At 41.5% G+C, this 19,574-nt stretch overlaps 4 protein-coding genes across 4 annotated transcripts; 3 read left to right on the forward strand and 1 right to left on the reverse strand.

Annotated features, from left to right (window-relative positions):
* Positions 1–3,376: 3,376 nt before the first annotated feature.
* Positions 3,377–4,025, forward strand: SERLADRAFT_434084 (uncharacterized protein; the record flags this gene model as incomplete). The annotated part of the gene is made up of 2 exons (XM_007314348.1): positions 3,377–3,556; positions 3,618–4,025. The coding sequence occupies 2 exons, from the start codon at positions 3,377–3,379 to the stop codon at positions 4,023–4,025; spliced, it is 588 nt and encodes a 195-aa protein (XP_007314410.1).
* Positions 4,026–4,354: 329 nt separating this feature from the next.
* SERLADRAFT_434085 (uncharacterized protein) lies at positions 4,355–5,416 on the forward strand (the record flags this gene model as incomplete). The annotated part of the gene is made up of 2 exons (XM_007314349.1): positions 4,355–4,935; positions 4,996–5,416. 2 exons carry the CDS (start codon positions 4,355–4,357, stop codon positions 5,414–5,416), a joined length of 1,002 nt encoding a protein of 333 aa, XP_007314411.1.
* A 6,981-nt stretch (positions 5,417–12,397) lies between these two features.
* Positions 12,398–12,749, reverse strand: SERLADRAFT_434086 (uncharacterized protein; the record flags this gene model as incomplete). The annotated part of the gene is made up of 2 exons (XM_007314350.1): positions 12,398–12,581; positions 12,634–12,749. The coding sequence occupies 2 exons, from the start codon at positions 12,747–12,749 to the stop codon at positions 12,398–12,400; spliced, it is 300 nt and encodes a 99-aa protein (XP_007314412.1).
* A 6,204-nt stretch (positions 12,750–18,953) lies between these two features.
* SERLADRAFT_434087 (uncharacterized protein) lies at positions 18,954–19,200 on the forward strand (the record flags this gene model as incomplete). The annotated part of the gene is made up of 2 exons (XM_007314351.1): positions 18,954–19,025; positions 19,096–19,200. 2 exons carry the CDS (start codon positions 18,954–18,956, stop codon positions 19,198–19,200), a joined length of 177 nt encoding a protein of 58 aa, XP_007314413.1.
* Positions 19,201–19,574: the final 374 nt, after the last annotated feature.

Raw genomic sequence — 19,574 nt, forward strand, 5'->3', positions numbered from 1 at the left:
AGTCGTTTCCGTCCTGAATGTGATACAACTTTCCTTCTCAACTGCAATGATCAATGTTACGCAGATCTTTCTGCCGCATCATTGGAAACGGGTGGAGAAGACAGTATAGAAACCACCTGAGATTTATCTATACTAGAGCCCTCAATACGTATAATCAGAGGCACTACTTGCTTCAATACAATTTACTTTCACCTCAGTAAATGTGTGGCTATCTTCCCTTGGAGATAACGATACCTTAGTGGTTGGCCATAGAAACCTGCATATTTGCACACAGCCGGTTTCACAGCAAATCATAATAGTGCCTGGCGCCAATATTAGTGCAAGGATTTGTGTACACGTAGAGCAACGAGAAGTGTGGAAAGTCACGAGAATGATCTCAGCAGTGACAGAATTGCTATCAATTGACATCAGCAAAAGCGCACAAACCCGACCAGGCCAAACTTGGCATTACTATCTCCTGCTATCACCGCCACCTGCATCGTGTCATCAGAGTGCCGACCATGCACTATCTATGAAGCCTCAAATTCGTTTCGGTTGCAGCAAACCATCACCAAAGCCGTGGTCGACTGACTCCATCATGAAGATAAGTACAAGTATATTATTACTTGGACTTGTCTTCATGATGGGACCATATCACCAATTCTACCGGAAGCTTCCATCAGTCTGCATGATAGATAATTACAACTGACTGTTATTTACTGTCATGGTAGGTCATTCGGACCATAGTGTCAATTAATAACAACAATATATTAGCATTCACAGCACACAGTACATCAAAGGCAGCATGAAAAGCAGGCGAGACAGTAAAGATAACTGGAAAAAGTGGGACCTTCAAAAATTAAGACTGTTTTCGACGCTGCCTCTTGCCCTTCAAATTTGTTGCCTGCGTTTTAGTGACCTCTTTGCCCTTTCTTTTTTGCTTTTTCAGTGCAGATGCTTCGTCGTCACTCAGGCTAGACAAGTCACTGGGGTCCGAGTCGACTTGCTTGATCATGACTGTGTGTTTGATGAACTTGCGAGCAGCTGGCTTCAAGCTAGAAGGGCCTGGTCCGTTTTCACATATAGTAGACAGCTCCTCTGCAGTTCTCTTTCTAGGGATGACCTTGGAGAGCCTGCATTCATATTCGTCCATGCAGGCTGGTTCTTCTAAGTTGTCAGAGGGACCTCAGGCAGGTGAGCTGGGTAGTGGTGTGAGAGCTGAACCAACTAGGTCTAGGGGTATTCCTCGACTCGCCAGCAGGATATATGGTGTTGAACTGGAGGTAAGTGACCTGAATTTTGATGATGGCGTAGCTTCGAGCTCTCCAGCAGGCTGTGCAGGATTGGCAACCATGGCTATGTCAGAGTTGGCTGTCCTTCGGGCAGCCCTTTGGGTCATGAATTGAGCAATGTCATCGTCACTTTCTGACTGGTTGTCGTTGATTCCAGTGTTTGAGTAACCGAAAACATTCCTAGGTAGAACTCAATAGGACATCAATAAATCAGGTAAAACAGGATAGAGCATTACAGATCAAAGAATGTCAATACATCCTTAGCCCATGGATCAGTCGGGTCCTCTAACAATGTATTAATTCGGTCATAGAAGTCCTTGTAGTTAAAATGCTCGTCTATGCCATCAGAAGGTCATGATTCTTGACTTGTTAATGCATGCCGACCCTGTGCTAGTGATTTGTTAGTATATAGCATGCAGCGTTGATTATTTACTTGTATGATTGCATAAGAGATTGTCCTGGGTGTCGCACATGACAAGCCATGTATTTTTGCATTATGGGCTCGTGTGCTTCTACTTGTCTTGGAGGTTTGATCCTTGAGTGCCGTCCCAGGCCCTGTAAAGATATGCCTATAAACCTATACAAAGATGTTAGTCAGAATGTGGGAAAATCAATATGAACACTATACTTACTCGCAGAACATAATAGCCTTTAAGCAACCCTTCATGAATAGCATTTGGGTTGTACTGTTCAGCGGGTTCAAACCCTATATACATGAATGCGGGGAGCTTGCTGGCTGTAACTCTGATGTGTCCATCAAGCAGTTTGATGCGTGTTCTAAAAAATACCGTGAAAAATAGAGCCAAATCAAGCGTGAAATACTTACTCATCTTGGTTGCCATAATATTCCTTTGCATGCTTTGCAGGACAACAAAGCAACAACGCAAGCTGTGGGTGGGCAAATCTAAGCCCACTATGATCTTCTTTGCTTCCAGTCAGAATTAGCGGGTTGAGACTTATAGTGGATGGGTCTGGTGGCACATATTTTGGTATATCTTTTCTGAGGTGGCTGCTGTCATCTGCACGTGTACTCCACCCTTGGCAGCACTTTCAAGAGGCTCCCATGTCTTACAGATGGGGTTTCTATGTTAGCAATAACCCATCTGAAAGACCACCCTCTCTGAAGAGGGTCCCCCTAAAATCCCAATATATTTTTTGTCCTCAAATTGTTGTTTCAAGGATTTACATAAATACATGTGGAGAGTATCTCCATATTATTATGATCATTGCTATAATACACCAAAATGTTACCATGGTCTTTGAGAGCCTCTGTGGGAGCCTCCCCATCAATACATCAAAGGAATGTTCCAGAAGAATGTCCCAAATATGGATATAAATCATCCCTTTATGGTAAACTTCTGTGCTATCATAACCTCACTGTGAGCCTCTCCATCACTACATCAAAGAAGAGTCTCCCAAATAAGGATATATACTGTCCCTTTATGGTAAGTTTCCGCACTACCACCCAAAACATATCTGCTTTTGGATATGCTGATATAACCCCTATTTTAAAACAAATCTATTTACTGCCCTACTTAATATTTCTCAGGCTAATTTATGTAAAGCATGTGGAGCCAACATACTAACTACTATTCTCAGTGAATATAGGATCAATTCACATTGGGAATAGATTGTAAAATCCAATGTTATGTTTTTTTGACATATAAACATATGTTTGTTTTCCAATTTCTGGGGGAGAATTAGCTCATGGAGGCTTGCTGTAGTGATGGGAATTGTTCCCAAGCATAAACAGGCTTGACTGAACACCATGATTGGCAGGATATATTGATCTTACAGTATGTTTGCAATTATGCATAAATTGACATCTGGCCTAGAATTAGACATACAGATGCTCTGGGAGCCTTTGAAAGATATGCAGGCCTTCCCAGACAACACATAAGTGTGTCTGAACAATTATAACACCATAATTATGGGTAGGTATACCCTTATCATGTATTCTGGAACATATGAGGATATCACTGCAAAAATAACATAAAAAGTGAAATAATGCATGATATATAACACAATAAGACCTCCTGCCTATATATGGTGGTGCTCTAACCAACTGAGCTACCAGCCCTTGGATGTCAACACTCAATTGCACAATGTTGTCTAACAAGGCCCAGGCTTTGACCTTGACAATTCCAACAAATACCAAGCACTCACGAGATGAAGATGAAGAGAGGGAAATGCTAAGAAAAGAAAGGAAGAGGTTGAAGCGAGCTGAAGAATTTGAAAAGATCATTTCAGATAGTCTAGTACTCGATCACCATGCTGTCCAAGAGGTATGTTATTAATTGTGTTTTCTTGTGTCACTACCTTTCTCACTAATTGTATGTTATCTAGCAAAGTGATATTCAAGTTCAAGGGCAGCCTGATAGCTCACAACCTGAAGAATGTTTGCAGCTCCAGACTATACACACAACTTGTTCAGGCAGACCAGTTCGCTTACCAAGACAATATGTTGATTTTTTACCACCAACCGTCACTCAAAGAAGACAAGACACTCAAACCAACTATATGCACCCCTCTCCTCACACATCTGAACACCAAATTCCACATTCCCAAAGTCCCCAAGGTCTTAAATCTAGTGAGGACATGGATGAAATTCCCTCAGAGAATATTGAGATGAAACCAGATTCATTGAGTCTGTATCGTATATACTTGGGTCAGCCATCCTCAACCCCAGAAAGTGGCATGTCACTGGACGCTATATGTGATGCTCCAAACCTCAAAGCAGACATGACAGAATAAGCTGTGCTGCCTCAGCAAAGGGTCTTTGGTCTGTTGCCATCAGAAATTCCACCAGAGCACCTTTTCTTGCCATTCACAAATCCTAGCTGTGGCATTCTCATGGCATGGCGATACACAGGGACATCAACAAAGTTAGCAGCAGAGCTTACACAACTAGCAGCCTGTCTTTGTGATCCTCTATTTGATCCTAGTGACCTTGATGGTTTCAACCCCACTCATGAACATAAACTCCTTGACAAATATCTGTAGGACCGAGAAAATCCCTTTCATGAAGAAAATGGCTGGCAAGAATCAGTGGTCAAAATTCACTTGCCAAAAGAAAAGAAAAAATGGGCTCAAGACGACTCCTTGGTGTAACATACAAGGGTGATGAGATTTTCTATACTGACAAGCAACATGACACCGTAAAAATCCTCAAGAACAAACTCTACTGGCACCAAGTGCTACATTTGAATTATACCACTTATGATCTACGGCGTGAACAAGATTCAATTAATCCTCGGACACACCCTGACATTATGGTTCTTGCCCATGAAGACCCAGATGAGACCAAGGAACCCCACCCATACTGGTACGCTAGGGTCATCAAAAATTTCCACATAAATGTCAAACATCACAGTGGTCAGTCCAAACTCTCGAAGCCGCAGCGAATGGATGTACTTTTGGTACGTTGGTTTGCATGCAACACAAGTACACCCACTGGGTGGGCAGCAAAACATTGGCACCGAGTTGGCTTTATGGATGGGCTTGAACCTGGCACATTTGGATTTCTTGATCCTGACGTCGTGATTCGAGGCATCCATCTCATTCCGGCATTTGCATATGGTCGCACAGATGAATACTTACCCCCATCAATCACACGACAACCAAATGAAACTAATGAAGACTGGGCTTTTTTTGATGTTAATATGTAAGGACATTTTTATTGCTTGAACTACTAGTACTGAAATTCTACCAATATGTCCCACAGTTTTGTAGACCGTGACATGTTCATGCAGTATCGAGGCAGTGGTGTTGGGCACAAGGCAACAAGAGAGTGGGACTCTTTCCTCCAGAAAGAGCCCCACAGTTCGACAGACCACAAGAACGAGCCAGCACAGATTGAGGGCGAGGATGATGATGGCATAGAGACAAGCAAGAGCTGGGACACCGAAGAAGAGAGTGATGAGGAGCAAGAGTTGGAGGGAGAGAACAACGAGGAAGAGGCTGAGGTTATAGAAGATGAGGGAGCACAGGAGTGTTATGGCGAGGACGAGCTTGGAGATGAAGAAGTGTTGGATGTAGAGGGTTTTGCACCAATGTATAGTACTCGTTCACTGTGCCGAGGTATCTTTTCTGCCTTCCTGTATCTTTGTATCCAGCCTTTTCTCCACTTTTCTATCTCGGCTTAATACTGGCAATATAATTGATTACTATGAAAGAACAATAGATACATTACATGATATTTCACCCCTTACAGCTGTGAAGAGATGACCAGCCAGACACTATCCAGACACTCAATAGTGCTCAATGATCACTCCATCTCAATCACAACATCAACGTGGCACTACCTTATTTGGTTGCATCAATGCTGTGTACGACAGTAATTAACCGTCACGGCTTGTCATGTTTGGGTCCTTTTGCTGATGTTGGAGATGCAACTAATACAAAGGAGAGACAACATACCTCAGCGGGGACAGAATTGCTAAGGCTCTAGCTATGAACAGTGCAGCCTTAGTCTCCCTTGCTGACCTCATTCAGCATAATGATGACAGTCGATCATATCTTGGAAATATGATCTGCTCTAAAATAAGGGAGCTCCCTAATTGGTGTCAATAATAGCACACACAGCCTCCATTTGACCCCAGCAAGAGCTCCCTGTTAGAGGATGCAATCCATTCCATAGATAGTCTCTCCTAGGCATACCATTTAGGAGGAAGACAGTCGTTCCTCCTATCAATGGTCTGCTTCCAAATGCGCCCAAGTAACTGTTGTATGGGAATCTCTTCCCATCAAGCAGCCAAATAAATGCGGCATCCACGGCATGCCTTCCAAAAATGGTATTGTCACATGGAGCGGCAGCACTACCACAAGTTCGTTAATGTTGAACATTGAAATGAACATACAACAACCTGTTTTGCCTACAGGTTGTATATATATCCACCACCACTTAATGGTACAATACTCATGAATAGTAAATCTGCAAAACTTTTGCTTTAATCTTAGTCCCCAATATTTTTCTCCGCTTCATTTCCAACCAAGGTAGTATTCCAACAACTCACAACCAGCAGTATGAAGGCCATATACTTAATTTAATTATTGATACCTGGATGCCCCATGATACATGACTACCAACTAGAAGTAATTGGGAGCCTTATTGATGGCAGGAATGTGCTGTTTTGTGACCGCTACAGGAACAGGTAAACCAACACTTTCATTCGACTCATGCATATTATACAGGCTCTCTCTGAATATTTGATGCTACACTGGAAGGAAAATCAATCATATTGAGTGAAGTACTACAGTTCAAAGCCTGGTGCAAGGCAAAAATACAAAGGTAGATTGGCCATATTTACAGGACTGAGTGACATTGAGTTGGATTGCTTCGGCAGACACGGCAATATGGACACGATGTGTCTTTTTGTCCCACTGCGGGCATTGGCTTATTTAAGCCCAGCTTATATCCTGAAAACATTCAATTTTAGCTTTTTTCTACCATCAGAACCCAGAACTCCCATATTTTCAGGATATAAACTGGGCTTAAATAAGCCAATGCCCGCAGTGTCCCCACATGTGACTCACTTAGGGAGATTCCTGTACTACGGTTTTTGTCCTCACTTTGGATGCAGACTATTCCATAGACTTTGTTGATTACTAAGCTACACAGCCACTCAGATAGAAATGTAGGAACACATGTTCAATTGCCTTAGCTTTGTGCAAGCAGTTGAACTGCGAGTACATGCAGGAGGACATAAAAAGCACCCATTATAGACTGACCTATGAGGCTTTCTTTCAGCCAATAACAGTTGTGATAGGGATATTAGGGTCAGATAAGCCTGTTCTTGATTCCACCCTGAGCCAGCAGACTTATGAGTCTGCGTGGAGGGAATACTGACATGGGTGGCTAAATGACACATCAGACCAAGAGGAGGTTTGCAGATACTGGTGAGAGAATCGCCAATGAAGCCATAGTCAATGGATAGTACAAGTCCAGAAGGTCACTACAATTGTAAGTGACAATACTCTACTTTGTTTCTATTTATTCTATAGTGTCTTGACTTAGGGGGTTTGTTAGAGTACAGTATCCAGTAGTAGTTGCCACTATTGTACATGTAGCCACATTAGGTAGTGGCAAGAATCAAGTCTTCTGACCTCTATATTACTCTAATCAGTTCAGTGAAGTATTGACCTTCTACAGTAGCAAGCTAAGTCAATTGCAGTACTGGTTGCAATCACACCATCACCTTCCTTTCATTGAAGGATTGGACTCATCCATAGACCAGGTTTACAGACAGTGCTGCAAGTGCACATGATATCACAGTGATGTAGAGTGCGCTTGAGGTAGTACTCTATGGTATTGCAAATTATTGCAATTATAGATTGACAGAGTGATCTCAATGGTGGTGTGAAAACTTGCAATATGTAAAATCTGAGAACTTGTCAACAAACTATCACAATGTATATGTACTTCTCAATTTTTTTTTACCAATTTTTATCTCCTTATTTCAATTTAAAAATCTGGGCTTTTGGCTGGGCTCCACTAGTCTTGTCTGAAATAAGGGTGGCTCACAGGGGCCCCCCATTTAAACCAATTTTCCATGGTGATCTGTACATCCCGAGCCTTGGCATGGCATAAGATATGCTGTCCTTTGGCATATTATAGTATAACCACAGTGTATATAGCATGTTCAACCAAAAAATCAAGAGCAAATATTCAAAATTACATGTGTCTTAACATGTTACACCTGTCTAATTGTTCACCTACTGTAATAACAAGAAGAAACAGCTATCATTTAGAACAAAAAACATTAATTCAAGAAATAATCAAGGTATACCCACATTTTAGCACTGGAAAAAAGTTGCTTGTGGCTTTCAGCTCAATAGCTGGGTCCACACACTGGCTGGGATATCCCAGATACTTGTGGTACTAATAGGAGGTGACAAGGCAGCAATCTTTTATGGACTGCTGCTGATCCTGGAAGAATTGGCCCAAAAGCCTGTGGAAGGAGTGGGTTCCATACATGAGAACCCGGTGATCTTAGTTGTGACACTATTTAATACTTTAGAAAACACACAGGTAAAGTCACAAACAAATGTGCCAACTCAAAAGAATACTCACCAAAGGGTATAGGCTGCAGAGATGAGGGACCTAGAAATAAAGGCAGTCAGTGTGCTTTCAGACAGTATCTGAGTTGCTAAGCTGGAAGGCCACAATTTGCTGGATAAGATCTGGAGGTGTGAATGCTCCATATCCATCTGGAGTCCTGAAAAGTTAGTACTGCTATTCTACTATGAGACACAACATACCTTCAATACCTTGTCATGCTAGGCACAAACTGTGACCAAAGCTTGTATACTCTGGTGCACAAAAAGGGCAAGCAAAGAGGGGTAAGTGAAGGAGAGGAAAATCTCCCTGAGAGTAGGACCGAGTTTGTTATGGGTAAATAACAGGAGGACTCTTTGAGAAGTCTCCTTGATTTATTGGGGTATATATACTACTGTAGACCATTTGTACATGTGTATTATATAGTTGATAAAAAGTGGTGGCTGATGGCATCATAGGGCACAGCCCGTGTGACCAGCTCCACTGCGTGAGAGAGTTGTATCTTAAAATGAGGAGAAGCAGAGCAGCACAAGAAAGTGAAGATAAAAGTAGAGTTTGAATAATGTATGTGGAAAGCCTAGCAATTAAAAAGCAAAGGGCAAAATTCCAGCACTAAAGGTGAGGAAAGCAAACAAATATACAATGCTTAGAGGCACAATAGCAGGTAGCAGGAAGTGAGCTGGGAATAGAACCAAAATTGGTTTATTTTCTCAGCACTCACAAAAACCAGACTTACCCTGCAGGTTACTATCAATAGCATCTATCAGATGGTGAATATTCATTGAGTGATTGCCTCACTGCGTGGCATTCATTTCTGTGTAGTTTTTGTCAAGGCAGTGACAACACGTTGGACTCTGCTTCTGCTCTTGGTGGTATAGACCAAACTATAGCACCTCTCTGACCCAATCCCCTACAACAGTATTAGAATTTCTCTCTTTAAAGCTCTGAAGCACAAAATATTTGGCCCTCCTCTACCTCCATCCCTATTAAAAGAGGCTCTTAAACATGCTCAAAAAATGCCTTACAGGACTTCAGGTAAAGTAATGGGCCTTGAAGGTTGGTCCTTCTTATCACCGGCTACCTGCCCCTGTTTTCCAGGCAGAATGCATGTTTAAACTACTCCTCAATAATTTCCATCTCATCTGCTCACACTCATTCCTCTGCAATCCTTTTCCTCACTGGAAGCATCTCAGTGATGATAGAGCTACTTTATTTGCAGCAATAAAGCAACTGAATTGTTGCTATGGTCAGTGGGCTATCAAAAGCAAGATCAATCAAGTCACAAAGGCTATTACCACAAAAGAAAAGAATAAGAAAAGAGCAGTTGCTCTCAAAGGTAAGTTTTACCAGATTCACTTGATCATTGTACTGATTCTCACCTTTAAAAGTGGCACAAGCCCAACAACTTGCCAACAGAGAGAATACACAATCTACTCTATCTTCACAAGCCCAATAACTTGCTGAAAAAGAGGACATACAACCTATTCTACCATCAAATGGTTCCCACATGCACCTACACAAGATCCTATTGAGAACAAAGCTTAAGGGAAGTGTCTAGCCACTTGCTGAGAGCAATCAGAGACTGGAAACTAGAGTCCAATGTGAGTAACTAGAGAATAGGAAGCATTGGACTTTGCAGTACTGCTCAAAGTTTTGTAAACAAAGGTAAATAAAGGAGCTACAGAGGCAAAATAATAGAGAACACAACCAATACTAAATGATATAGGAATAGTGTGACAACACCAACAAGATACAGTCTTGGGGCACTGGAGCACAACCACAACAACAACTCAATGGAGGAAAGGAAGTGTACAACTTATTAAGAGAGGGAACTTGTTATACTAATGATGGTAGACACTAGAAGAGGACTTGCTGAGTCCCTCCCCATTTATTGCTCTAATACATATACTAAAATACATGAGGTACTGTACAGTTGTAAATAAAGTTCAAAGTCTGATGTCTAGTATGGGACTGGTCACATGATGAGTCTAGACACTGTTACAATAACACAATTTTTGGACCTTTAATTTTCATTCTCCTCTTTAACCTTTTTCTGTAGTTTTCACACACTGTGCCATTCGGCACTTTTCCCTTTTGTTCAAACTCCTCTTTCTTGCGCTACACTGCCTTTTCCTTTATTAGATACAACTCTCTCACGTAGTGGAGCTGGTCACACAGGCTGTGCCCCATGACAACATCAGCCACTGCTTCTATTAACTGTATAGTACACATATACAAACAAACCCTGTAGTAGTATATATACCCTAATAAATCAAGGAGACCCCTCAGCAAGTCCTCCTGTTGTTTACCCCAAACTAACTCGGTCCTACCTAAGGGGTAACCACTCCCACTCATTATTCTTTTGCTTGTCTGAGTTGTGCGCCAGAGTAAACTAACTCTTGGTTGTTACAGACACTGGTCATGTGGCTATAAAAAGTCCAAAATGTAAAGTAAAGTCAATCATCACGTGATTTGGAAAATAAAAAGTAAAAGTACAAAAGTGAAGCATAAGTAGGTGCTGGTATGTCAATACAGCAGTCTGTGTCCCTTCCCAAGCACACTTAGCTCCTTTGCACCCTTCCATTGTGTGTGCACAATATTGTCCCCAACTTTGGACCAGTCCCATTTATCGTTGCTTTCCCTTGTAGATGTAGTATCCTCACACACTTCTAGCAATGAAGTTTTTCAGTTTTTCATTTTGTAGAACCTCCATTCCAACTGCAAAGTCATTTTGTGTGGTAAAACCCAAGTCACTTCCTGGCCAATATTTATGTACTTCTCCTTCACTTAATTTACTTACCATGGCTCATAGCTTATTGTTATTCTCCTTCATGCCATGGATTTTTGCTTGTGGTTGCAATAACACAGCCCCTTCTATCTTCTCCTTCAACCAGATAAAGAAGACCACATGCATGGAAATCACCCATCAATAGTAAGTGTCGCTAAACTCCTTGCTCTTATGCTGAACCATTTCCTCAAACCAGAAATTGAGATGCTCTTGTAGCAAATAAAGTTCTATAAAATATGCACTTGTCATATATGGCAAATGCATGGGGACAGGGGGTAATACCAGAGGTGGACACTTGAGGGAGGATCTAGACAATGCATCAACATATTGCCAGGGTCCTCCCTCAAGTGGTGTGACTGTGATGGTGGTGGTGGAGGAGTGGTGGTGGTGATAAGGCAGCAACAATGCAAGGAGGTGGTGGTGGAGGTGGTGCAAGGAGGAAGGGGCGGCAGTGCAAGGAGGAGGTGGGGGGGGGGGGGAGGAGAGGTGGCAGTGGCAATGGTGTGAGGAGGAGGAGGTGGTGGTGGTGGTGGAAAGGCAGCAACGGTGGTGGTGCAATGTAGTGATGGTGGTGGAGAGGAGGTGGTGGCAGCGGTGGTGGTGGTGTTGAAGTTCATTGATTTGAACAGGTTTGAACTGATGTCAGACATTAAGAACCAGACTGAACTGAACCTGGACCTAGGGTTTGGTTCAGCGGTCCTTGGTTCAGAACTGTTTGCCTGAACTGAACTTTGGCATCCCTAGGTACAGGTACATGAGCTAACATGAGGCAAGATAAGCACAATTACATAAGACTATACTATTTCACTGAGTAGCTAGTGAATAAAGTTGGACGGAGCTGGTTTTGAGATAATGGGAGTGAGCTGGCAATTGTTCTAAACAATGATAATATATGTGATCATTATTAAAATGTAGTGGAACTTATTCTATAGAATGTTTATGTACGTTTCCCCTTTCTATCTTCCTATCTTCTAGCCAATTTGTGGCTCTGCTGGCTCTTATTTGGCAAGTGAGTCTTTCCTGCTTCCTGCTTACCTTTCCAGGTTACTTGCATGCACTTGCAGGCACACTACTATCCAGTGCTGGCAATGTGTCAACACTGGGTGTCTGTCTGGCTCTGCTGTCTGGTCACCTTGTCTTTGTCATTGTTACTTCCATTTTGTGTCAGTGACTATTTTTCTCTATTTTTATCTCTTTTCTTCTCTTTTGCGTTTTCCATTCCACCCCTCTTTGAATCAACACTATTTGCAGACACTATCACTTACTTCCACCCTCTTACATCTATGCTAGCTTGCCATAGATGACTTTATCCCTTGCCTTCATTTTGGGAAGTGGTTTGTCAGTCTCGTGCATAGCTGGACTTGCTGTTGGCAATATGGTTGCATCTGCAATAGTGAGCATGGTGGTGTTGGTGGCTGATGCTGCTGTATGGTGAGATGGGTTGGGTCTAGACATGGTGGCACAACTGTGTAATTATGTGGTGCTATCTGCTTGTGTTTGCACCTGCATTGCAATACACAGTCTTTTGTGCATTGGTGTGCACAAAGTTGTCTGCTAATGCCTTTGCTTTTGCTCTGGCAATGTATTCTAGCAAAATATCTGTGATATTGTTGACAAAGTCTGTCCAGGACATGTATTGAAGTGCTAATTGGACTTTTAGCACTTCTGGTATAGTATCTGTTAAGTCCTCTAGGAATCTGCACATTGCGTCTCCATATCTCAGCACAATTTTTGGTAACTTTTTAGCCCATATAATGTGGCTAAAGTTGCTTTCTCTTCTGTTTCTTATTAATTTGCCTATCTTATCCTCCTCTAGCCTCACTGCCCTCAGTTTTTCCTTCTGCTGTGTCTTGGTTAGTCTTACTGCTGCTGGTGGGGGCCATGCTGTATTATAGGTTATAAGGAATATATTTCCCAAGTCATTTTGTTTGATGTGTTTAGGTTTGAGAACCACTCATTTACTTTGCTACCTACTGTGCACCGCAACCTGAATCTACATAGTTTCTGATCTAACATCCATGCATCAGGGATTGATAGTTCAAATTGGTGGATTATTGTGGCTGGGTCTTCACCTTTTGATAGTCACCATAGAGTGATGGGGTCTGATCATTTTAGTCATTATTTGGGTTATCTGTGTTATCTGTGGTTGAGCTGCTTGTGTGGTGGATATTGGTTGTGGATTTTGGACTGTTGTGTTGATATGCTGTGAGGTGGTTGCTAGCGCTTGTTCTAATGTGTTCTGTCTGGTGAATGCCATATTATGTTGTTGCCATAGTTGGTTGGTTTTTTGTTTAAGTGGTGAAATTTGGGATAGCCCCATAGGCAAACTGCCTGTCTGGTGTGTGGGATGTTAGTGGTGGATTTCAATGGGTATACTGGTGTGGGATGTTGTTATGCCAGATTCTGATATGATGTGCTCATCAAAGACATTATCAATCTGAGTTTTACCAAGTTCCATTGATAAGCCAAGTTTGTGACTGTAAAAGTAAATAGAAAGCCATTTTTATCACCAGATGCTGCAGTCCAAGATGTTCATGGTATACATGTGTAGTATATTCTGGCGCAGTGGCCTTTGGGGTAGTGCATAATACAATTGTTGTTGGATATACTGTGGTCTTTGTGTCTCTGTATGCAGTACTGCTTGTTGATTCTGTGGTAGTGGGGCATAGTTTTGACTCTGGAGATAATGTGGTTGATACTGTTGGTACTGAGGTAGTGGCACTCTTTGCTATGGTGGTTTTTCTCCTTTCCAGGATAAGTTCTTCATTCTGTTGTTCCCATTTCCTGGCTGCTGCTTTCCACTCTAGGTACATAGTGGGGAGGTTTTTTTATTGCAAAATGTGATCACAAAGGATGCTATGAACAAATGGATGGCTTTCTTCTGCATCAGGAAGTAATCCTGCTTTCATGAATTTCAATTTGAGTTGACCAGAGTATGCATCAACCATCATATTTCTTTGTTCATAGCTGTGAAGCACAATCTCTATCTTCAACTTGAGGTGGGGGTCTAGGAATTTGATAGTTTTGTTGTTGAAGTTTGCCTTCCAAGTGTGGCAGGCATCATTGGCTTTGTTGGATGAGATGCGGGATAACACAAAGAGGATTTTAGAGGGAGTCGGTTTCAAAACTTTTGGGATATGTGAAGAAGTAATTAGCTAGTGCATCCTTGCAATCAACATAAATTTCCTTTTTGCCGATGAATTGAAATGAAGGGGAGGCAAGAACAGCTTTACTACTGTGGTTTGGTTCATCAGACATTTTTTCTGCTTGATTGGGTTTGAGTCTAAAGACTCTCAATCAAACCAGTTATTGGATGCGGGGTTTTCAGGCAATGGATCCTGAGGTGGGGGGGGGAGTCTTCCGGTCTTGCAGATTGATACAAGTTGTCTGGCTCTAGGGCTTTAGCTAAGATTGTAGGGGAGGTGCTTTGGGAGTGACAAGGGAGTGAGGTTCTTGGTAAGGCTCCAGTTTGAAAGAGTTAGAAATGCAAGTTTATTCAATCAAAGTCAGGATCATGAACAAAATTGTCCGTTAATCTACCTTCTGCCTGATTTTTCCAATATTTAAAACAGTTAGGAAGTCTACTCTCTTCCACGTCTACTAAAAACCTTTTGTCTTCTGAGTCTGCCTCTGTTTCTGTGTCTGCATCCATTCCCACTATATTCTCTAACAAACTTCCTGTCTCTGTCTCTATCCTTTCTGCATCAAGTATAAAGAGTTGCTCCAAAAGAGGTATGAGCAATACTTTTTCTCGTCAATCTTGGTATGAGGATGAATATTGCAAGTAGGTATAAGTTCATTGACTGCAATTAATGATAAACAATAAAGTGTTTGTGGTGGTCTGTCTGCTGGTTCACAACAAACAGGATAAGGATCTCTAATATCCAGTAGTAGTTTTCCACATAGTTTGAAAGATACTGGATGTTGTCTATCTCGGAGGTATAGTCTTTTTTGTGATGATGCTTTTCTTGTGCTGTTGCAATGAGCTAATTGAATCGAGCTAGACAAGCCACAACTCTTCAAATATGGTCTTTGGTAGTGTGTGTGACTATGATAACAGAAGTACTTTGTTGGAGACCAAAACATGGTCCAAATACGTCAAGGTCTCCAATGTGGGGGAGGTAGAGGGTACAGCAAAATCATATTAGGTAGTTGAGGTTGTTGCTAATGCAGAAGTATTCAATGGGTTGGTAATGAACCAGTGAGGCAGAATAGATATCATAGTAGTTGCTGGTAAAGAACAAATTTGGGATATTGTAAGTGGGTGCTTCGTTGGGCTGTTTCCTTAAGACAATGCCGCTGTCATACATGAAAAATGTTTCATGTATGGACATGGCATTCCATGACATATTGTACCCTGCAAAAAGTACCTCATCTTAAAGCACACATTCCAAAATACTATGTCACAAAGTTTTATATTTTGATGACTGCTACTTCTGGAGATATGAACCAAACAAGAATGCTTGTATCACACTTACTGTCAGCCACTGGCAGCCACACTGAAATCTGACCATATGGCTTGCACATGGTCAGTTTCTGAAAAAGGGAAAGTGAATTTCCCACGACATGATCTGCCTTTTTCTCAACAACCACTTCACCAATCACTCCGGTTTTGGGGGAGTAGGTAATACTTTCACGCCCCTATCAGTCTGGATACTTTTGGAGGGCTTCCAAATAAGGAATTTCTTCGAAATTCTTGTTTTACTGTGGAGAAGGCTGAATTGGCATTTGTTTCTTATAAATAGAACACTGTGCCTGACTGAGTCATATTTTACTCCACATTTTCAAATTGCTTTTCTATTCTTAGTCTCAAAAAGACCACTCTAGAATTATCTAGATTCCCAATAGATGATTCTGGCCTTTTGAATTTCCATTAGATATTTTGGTACTACCATTTGTAATTACCAACTAGGAAGGAGCCCCTATAGCCAAAAGGTATATAAGGAGGCCAACTTTCCACCCAATAAAAAAAAAGCTTTTACTTACAAGCAGTCCCCACATAAGTGGACAACCACTCAAAAGTCAACTAGCTTTCGCCTAGGAAGCATACAAGAGATATTGCCCACCCTAGGAAGCTTAGTCATCAAGTCACGTCTGTCACAGATAACAGTAGTCCAAGTGTGGTTACAGTCTGTGATTGTTTATTATTTGCCACAAGTAGCTCTAGTATTCTATAGTCTATCTCAAACTTATATCAGTCATCTATTGATCTGGTGTAAGCTCATCTGCAGTTAGTCACTGAAGCATAGTCAAGTATTGCTTCACCCTTTTATTGACCATCAGTGTATCATAGCTTGTCCTTTATCAAGTGTAGGACACTATTATCTTTATCCTATTAGCCTCTTAACAAGTGAGGACTATCACTTCTATTCACATACTACCACTTGTCCTTTATATCACCGAGGACATATCTACCATTGTCATATTAGTCTTCCAGAGCACGAGGACTATTGACAGACTCACAACAAAAGAGATAATTAACTTCCACCCCACGAACGACCTAGGTTATTACCCATTGTCTAGCTTAGGTTGTAAACTTCCAGTAACCCTAGGATAAAGAAGCTTTGGTAGCTATCCCATACCAAACACTTTATCAACAAGACACCACAAGGTAAAGGATGTACAAAACTGTAAGGGAAAAGACGGCCAAGAATGATAGGAAACAAAATGGGGCAAATACAATAGAATTCAAGGATAGAAGGAATGAAGTTTTGCAAGATTATATTCAAATTTCTTTTCTGTGCACTTGCTTCACCTTTCAGAAGCTTGACTCTCTGGGTGTTCTAATAACCCAGGCGTACTAGGACTTCAAAGTAATTGATCAACAAAACCTGCCTGTGATGCAGAAATATGAATATTAAAAGTTCTCTCCGTGCCTTATCTGAGACATTGGAGAACTTCCTTGAGGCTCCTAGTATTTCTCCTACAGATGGCGGAATGGTAAAAGATGGATTGGGTGAGGGCAATAGTGTTGTTTATGTCAAGGACAAATTCTTCAATGGGATGGAGAGAAGAAGACAACACAGATAAGTCTTGATACAACTAAATGATCTGCTTGACTGTATCTTCTGTGTCTGGGGTATGGAATTTGGTAGGGATGGGGAGAACAGGATAATGGAGATGCGTAAAGGGTGACAATGAGGGTTTAGACTGGTACAGAGGCAACAACAGTCTTTTAAGGTGTAGTGAGATAGACTTTTGAAGGGTGGTGCTTCAGGAAGAGGATTCAAAAGTAATGAGTTCAATATTCTGTCAGGCAACTAATACAAAGCTATATAACAAAACCAATATTGGGTCAGATTCTTGTTGATAAGACAATGAAGCTAAGTGGAGTTACTGCAGAGTATTGGTATAGGCGCAAATCCAAACTAATATTGAACTGAGGAAATAATACATCAAGTATATAATCATAAAGATCAGACTGAAAGAAGAAAGAAATAAGAAAGTGGTCTGATCAGATAACTAGCCAATAAGAAAAAAAAAAAGTGGTATGATCTATCATAATTACTAATTGTGCGGGAAAAGTCCTTGGTAAGGGATGTAAGATTGACTGGATCAGCAACCCCATGGGAAGGTGCTGAGTCACATTCTGTATCAGATTAATCTCTTACCAAAGTATCCCTGCACACAGCTCTCGGTCAGAGTTATGCCATTGAGATATCTTCTTGGGAATGGCAGAGTAGTCCCCTACATTATAAGTATAATAGAATACAAGTGTAAAAGGAAAAAAAGAGAAAGAAAGATAAGAGTAAAAGAATACTAGCCGTAACTTCTAATCCAATGGTGAGAGGAGTAATGGGGAATGGGTTGGATAACTATGACATGGCGGGAATGCAATAGAAAATTTGATTCCTTACACCAAGCTGCGGTTCCTCAGACAACTCTATTTTCTTGTTCTCTGTTGCAATAAATGCAGCTGGATTTTTCCTTTGCTGGACCATAATTAGGAGTAAAAAGGTAAACAATGGGTCTAATATTGCATAACTATTCCTTTTTAGAATGAGCCAAACCATCCCATTCTAGGCTGTAACATCATAATTACAGTAAGCCTATTCTTTAACTGCTGCAGATAATTTTGGCTATTCCAGAGCTGCCATGTATCTTTCCCTTTGTGCAACAGGGAAATGCAATCCCACAAAGACTAGCAGTGAAAAATAGATAAAGACCAAACAATTATATTTTTACCTTTTGATTTTTTGTTCAATCTTGGAGCACACTGGTGAAAGTTTTCCATTTGCATCTATAGTGTTAGACTGTAACAATTTGCTATTTTGGCAATTGCTCATAGTGCGAGGGGGTCATGCTTCCAATCAAGCAAGACATTGATACTTGGCTGAGGGTAAGCCAGGAAGAACAATGCTAAAGACCCAGGGGAAGGGTGACAGCTGGGTTGGTGTGCAAATCCATGCCAACACATATATTTCAAATGTCTCCACTGCTGGGACACCCTCATGAACTCCTGATATCTATTCTAGAGGGGGAAAATATCATTTGAGGTTGCTGGGAAGTCTAGAACTGAGGGACAAACTGGGACCTTGTGCAGGAATGCACTGTTTGTCAACTGCCATGTCTTGAATAGAAAGTCATTGCAGAAGTATAACATTCCTTGTTATTAATTAAGAAGTCATCAAGCAAAGAAAATGTGAATGCTGATTGAGGCTTCTTCTGACTTGACAGGTACAACCCATTGGACAAGAGCTGAATGTCCAAGCAAGCAGCATTGGGACAGCTACACCATCTTATGGGAAAATGATGCACACTGGATTTGTCTACCAGAAGCATCATTGTGTTGCCATTGATATCAGTGGAGCTAGTCCTTTTGGGCATGACACCCATCATGATTACTTCTTCATCTTCCCATAATTCTGCTTCTTCATCATCTGATGGGGCACCTGGAAAATTGTCCCAGGTACTGTCCCCCCAGGAATCACCCTCTGGCAAGTTGTCTCTGCTAGACTGTGGTTGTCATCATGTCCTAGGCATGGTTTCCTAGTGTGGCCCAGATGGATTACCAAGCTGGCTCTATAAAGCCAAGAAGGTTCAAAATGTGTGCCCTTCCATCGCTCAATTCTATGAAATGGTAACCTCTGGTGAGCATCCCTGCAGCACGACATACAATACTCTGCTTTCCCCAAACATTCTGTGCACCGCCAAGTTCCTTGTCTCACTAAACACATAATGATGGACATACTTACTCAATGGACTTGCCTTCCTTAGAGGTATAACCAATGGCTCAAGGACAGGATGGTCAATGTCTTGGATGGCGAACAAATCATGTTTATAAGATGAGGTGTTGATAAAGTTGATCAAAATATGTGGTTTTTCACACTTATTTGTTTTGTCCACATGCGTCTGCTTGTTTTGAACTCCTTCCAATCTACTCTTGGTAACGCTGGAGCCAAACATCAGGAGTGTGAGCTGGCAAGCACCATAGTAAAGTCAATGCTAGTTGGTTGTC

The sequence above is a fragment of the Serpula lacrymans genome (genome assembly GCF_000218685.1).
Source record: "Serpula lacrymans var. lacrymans S7.9 unplaced genomic scaffold SERLAscaffold_3, whole genome shotgun sequence".
Classification (NCBI taxonomy): Eukaryota; Fungi; Basidiomycota; class Agaricomycetes; order Boletales; family Serpulaceae; genus Serpula; species Serpula lacrymans.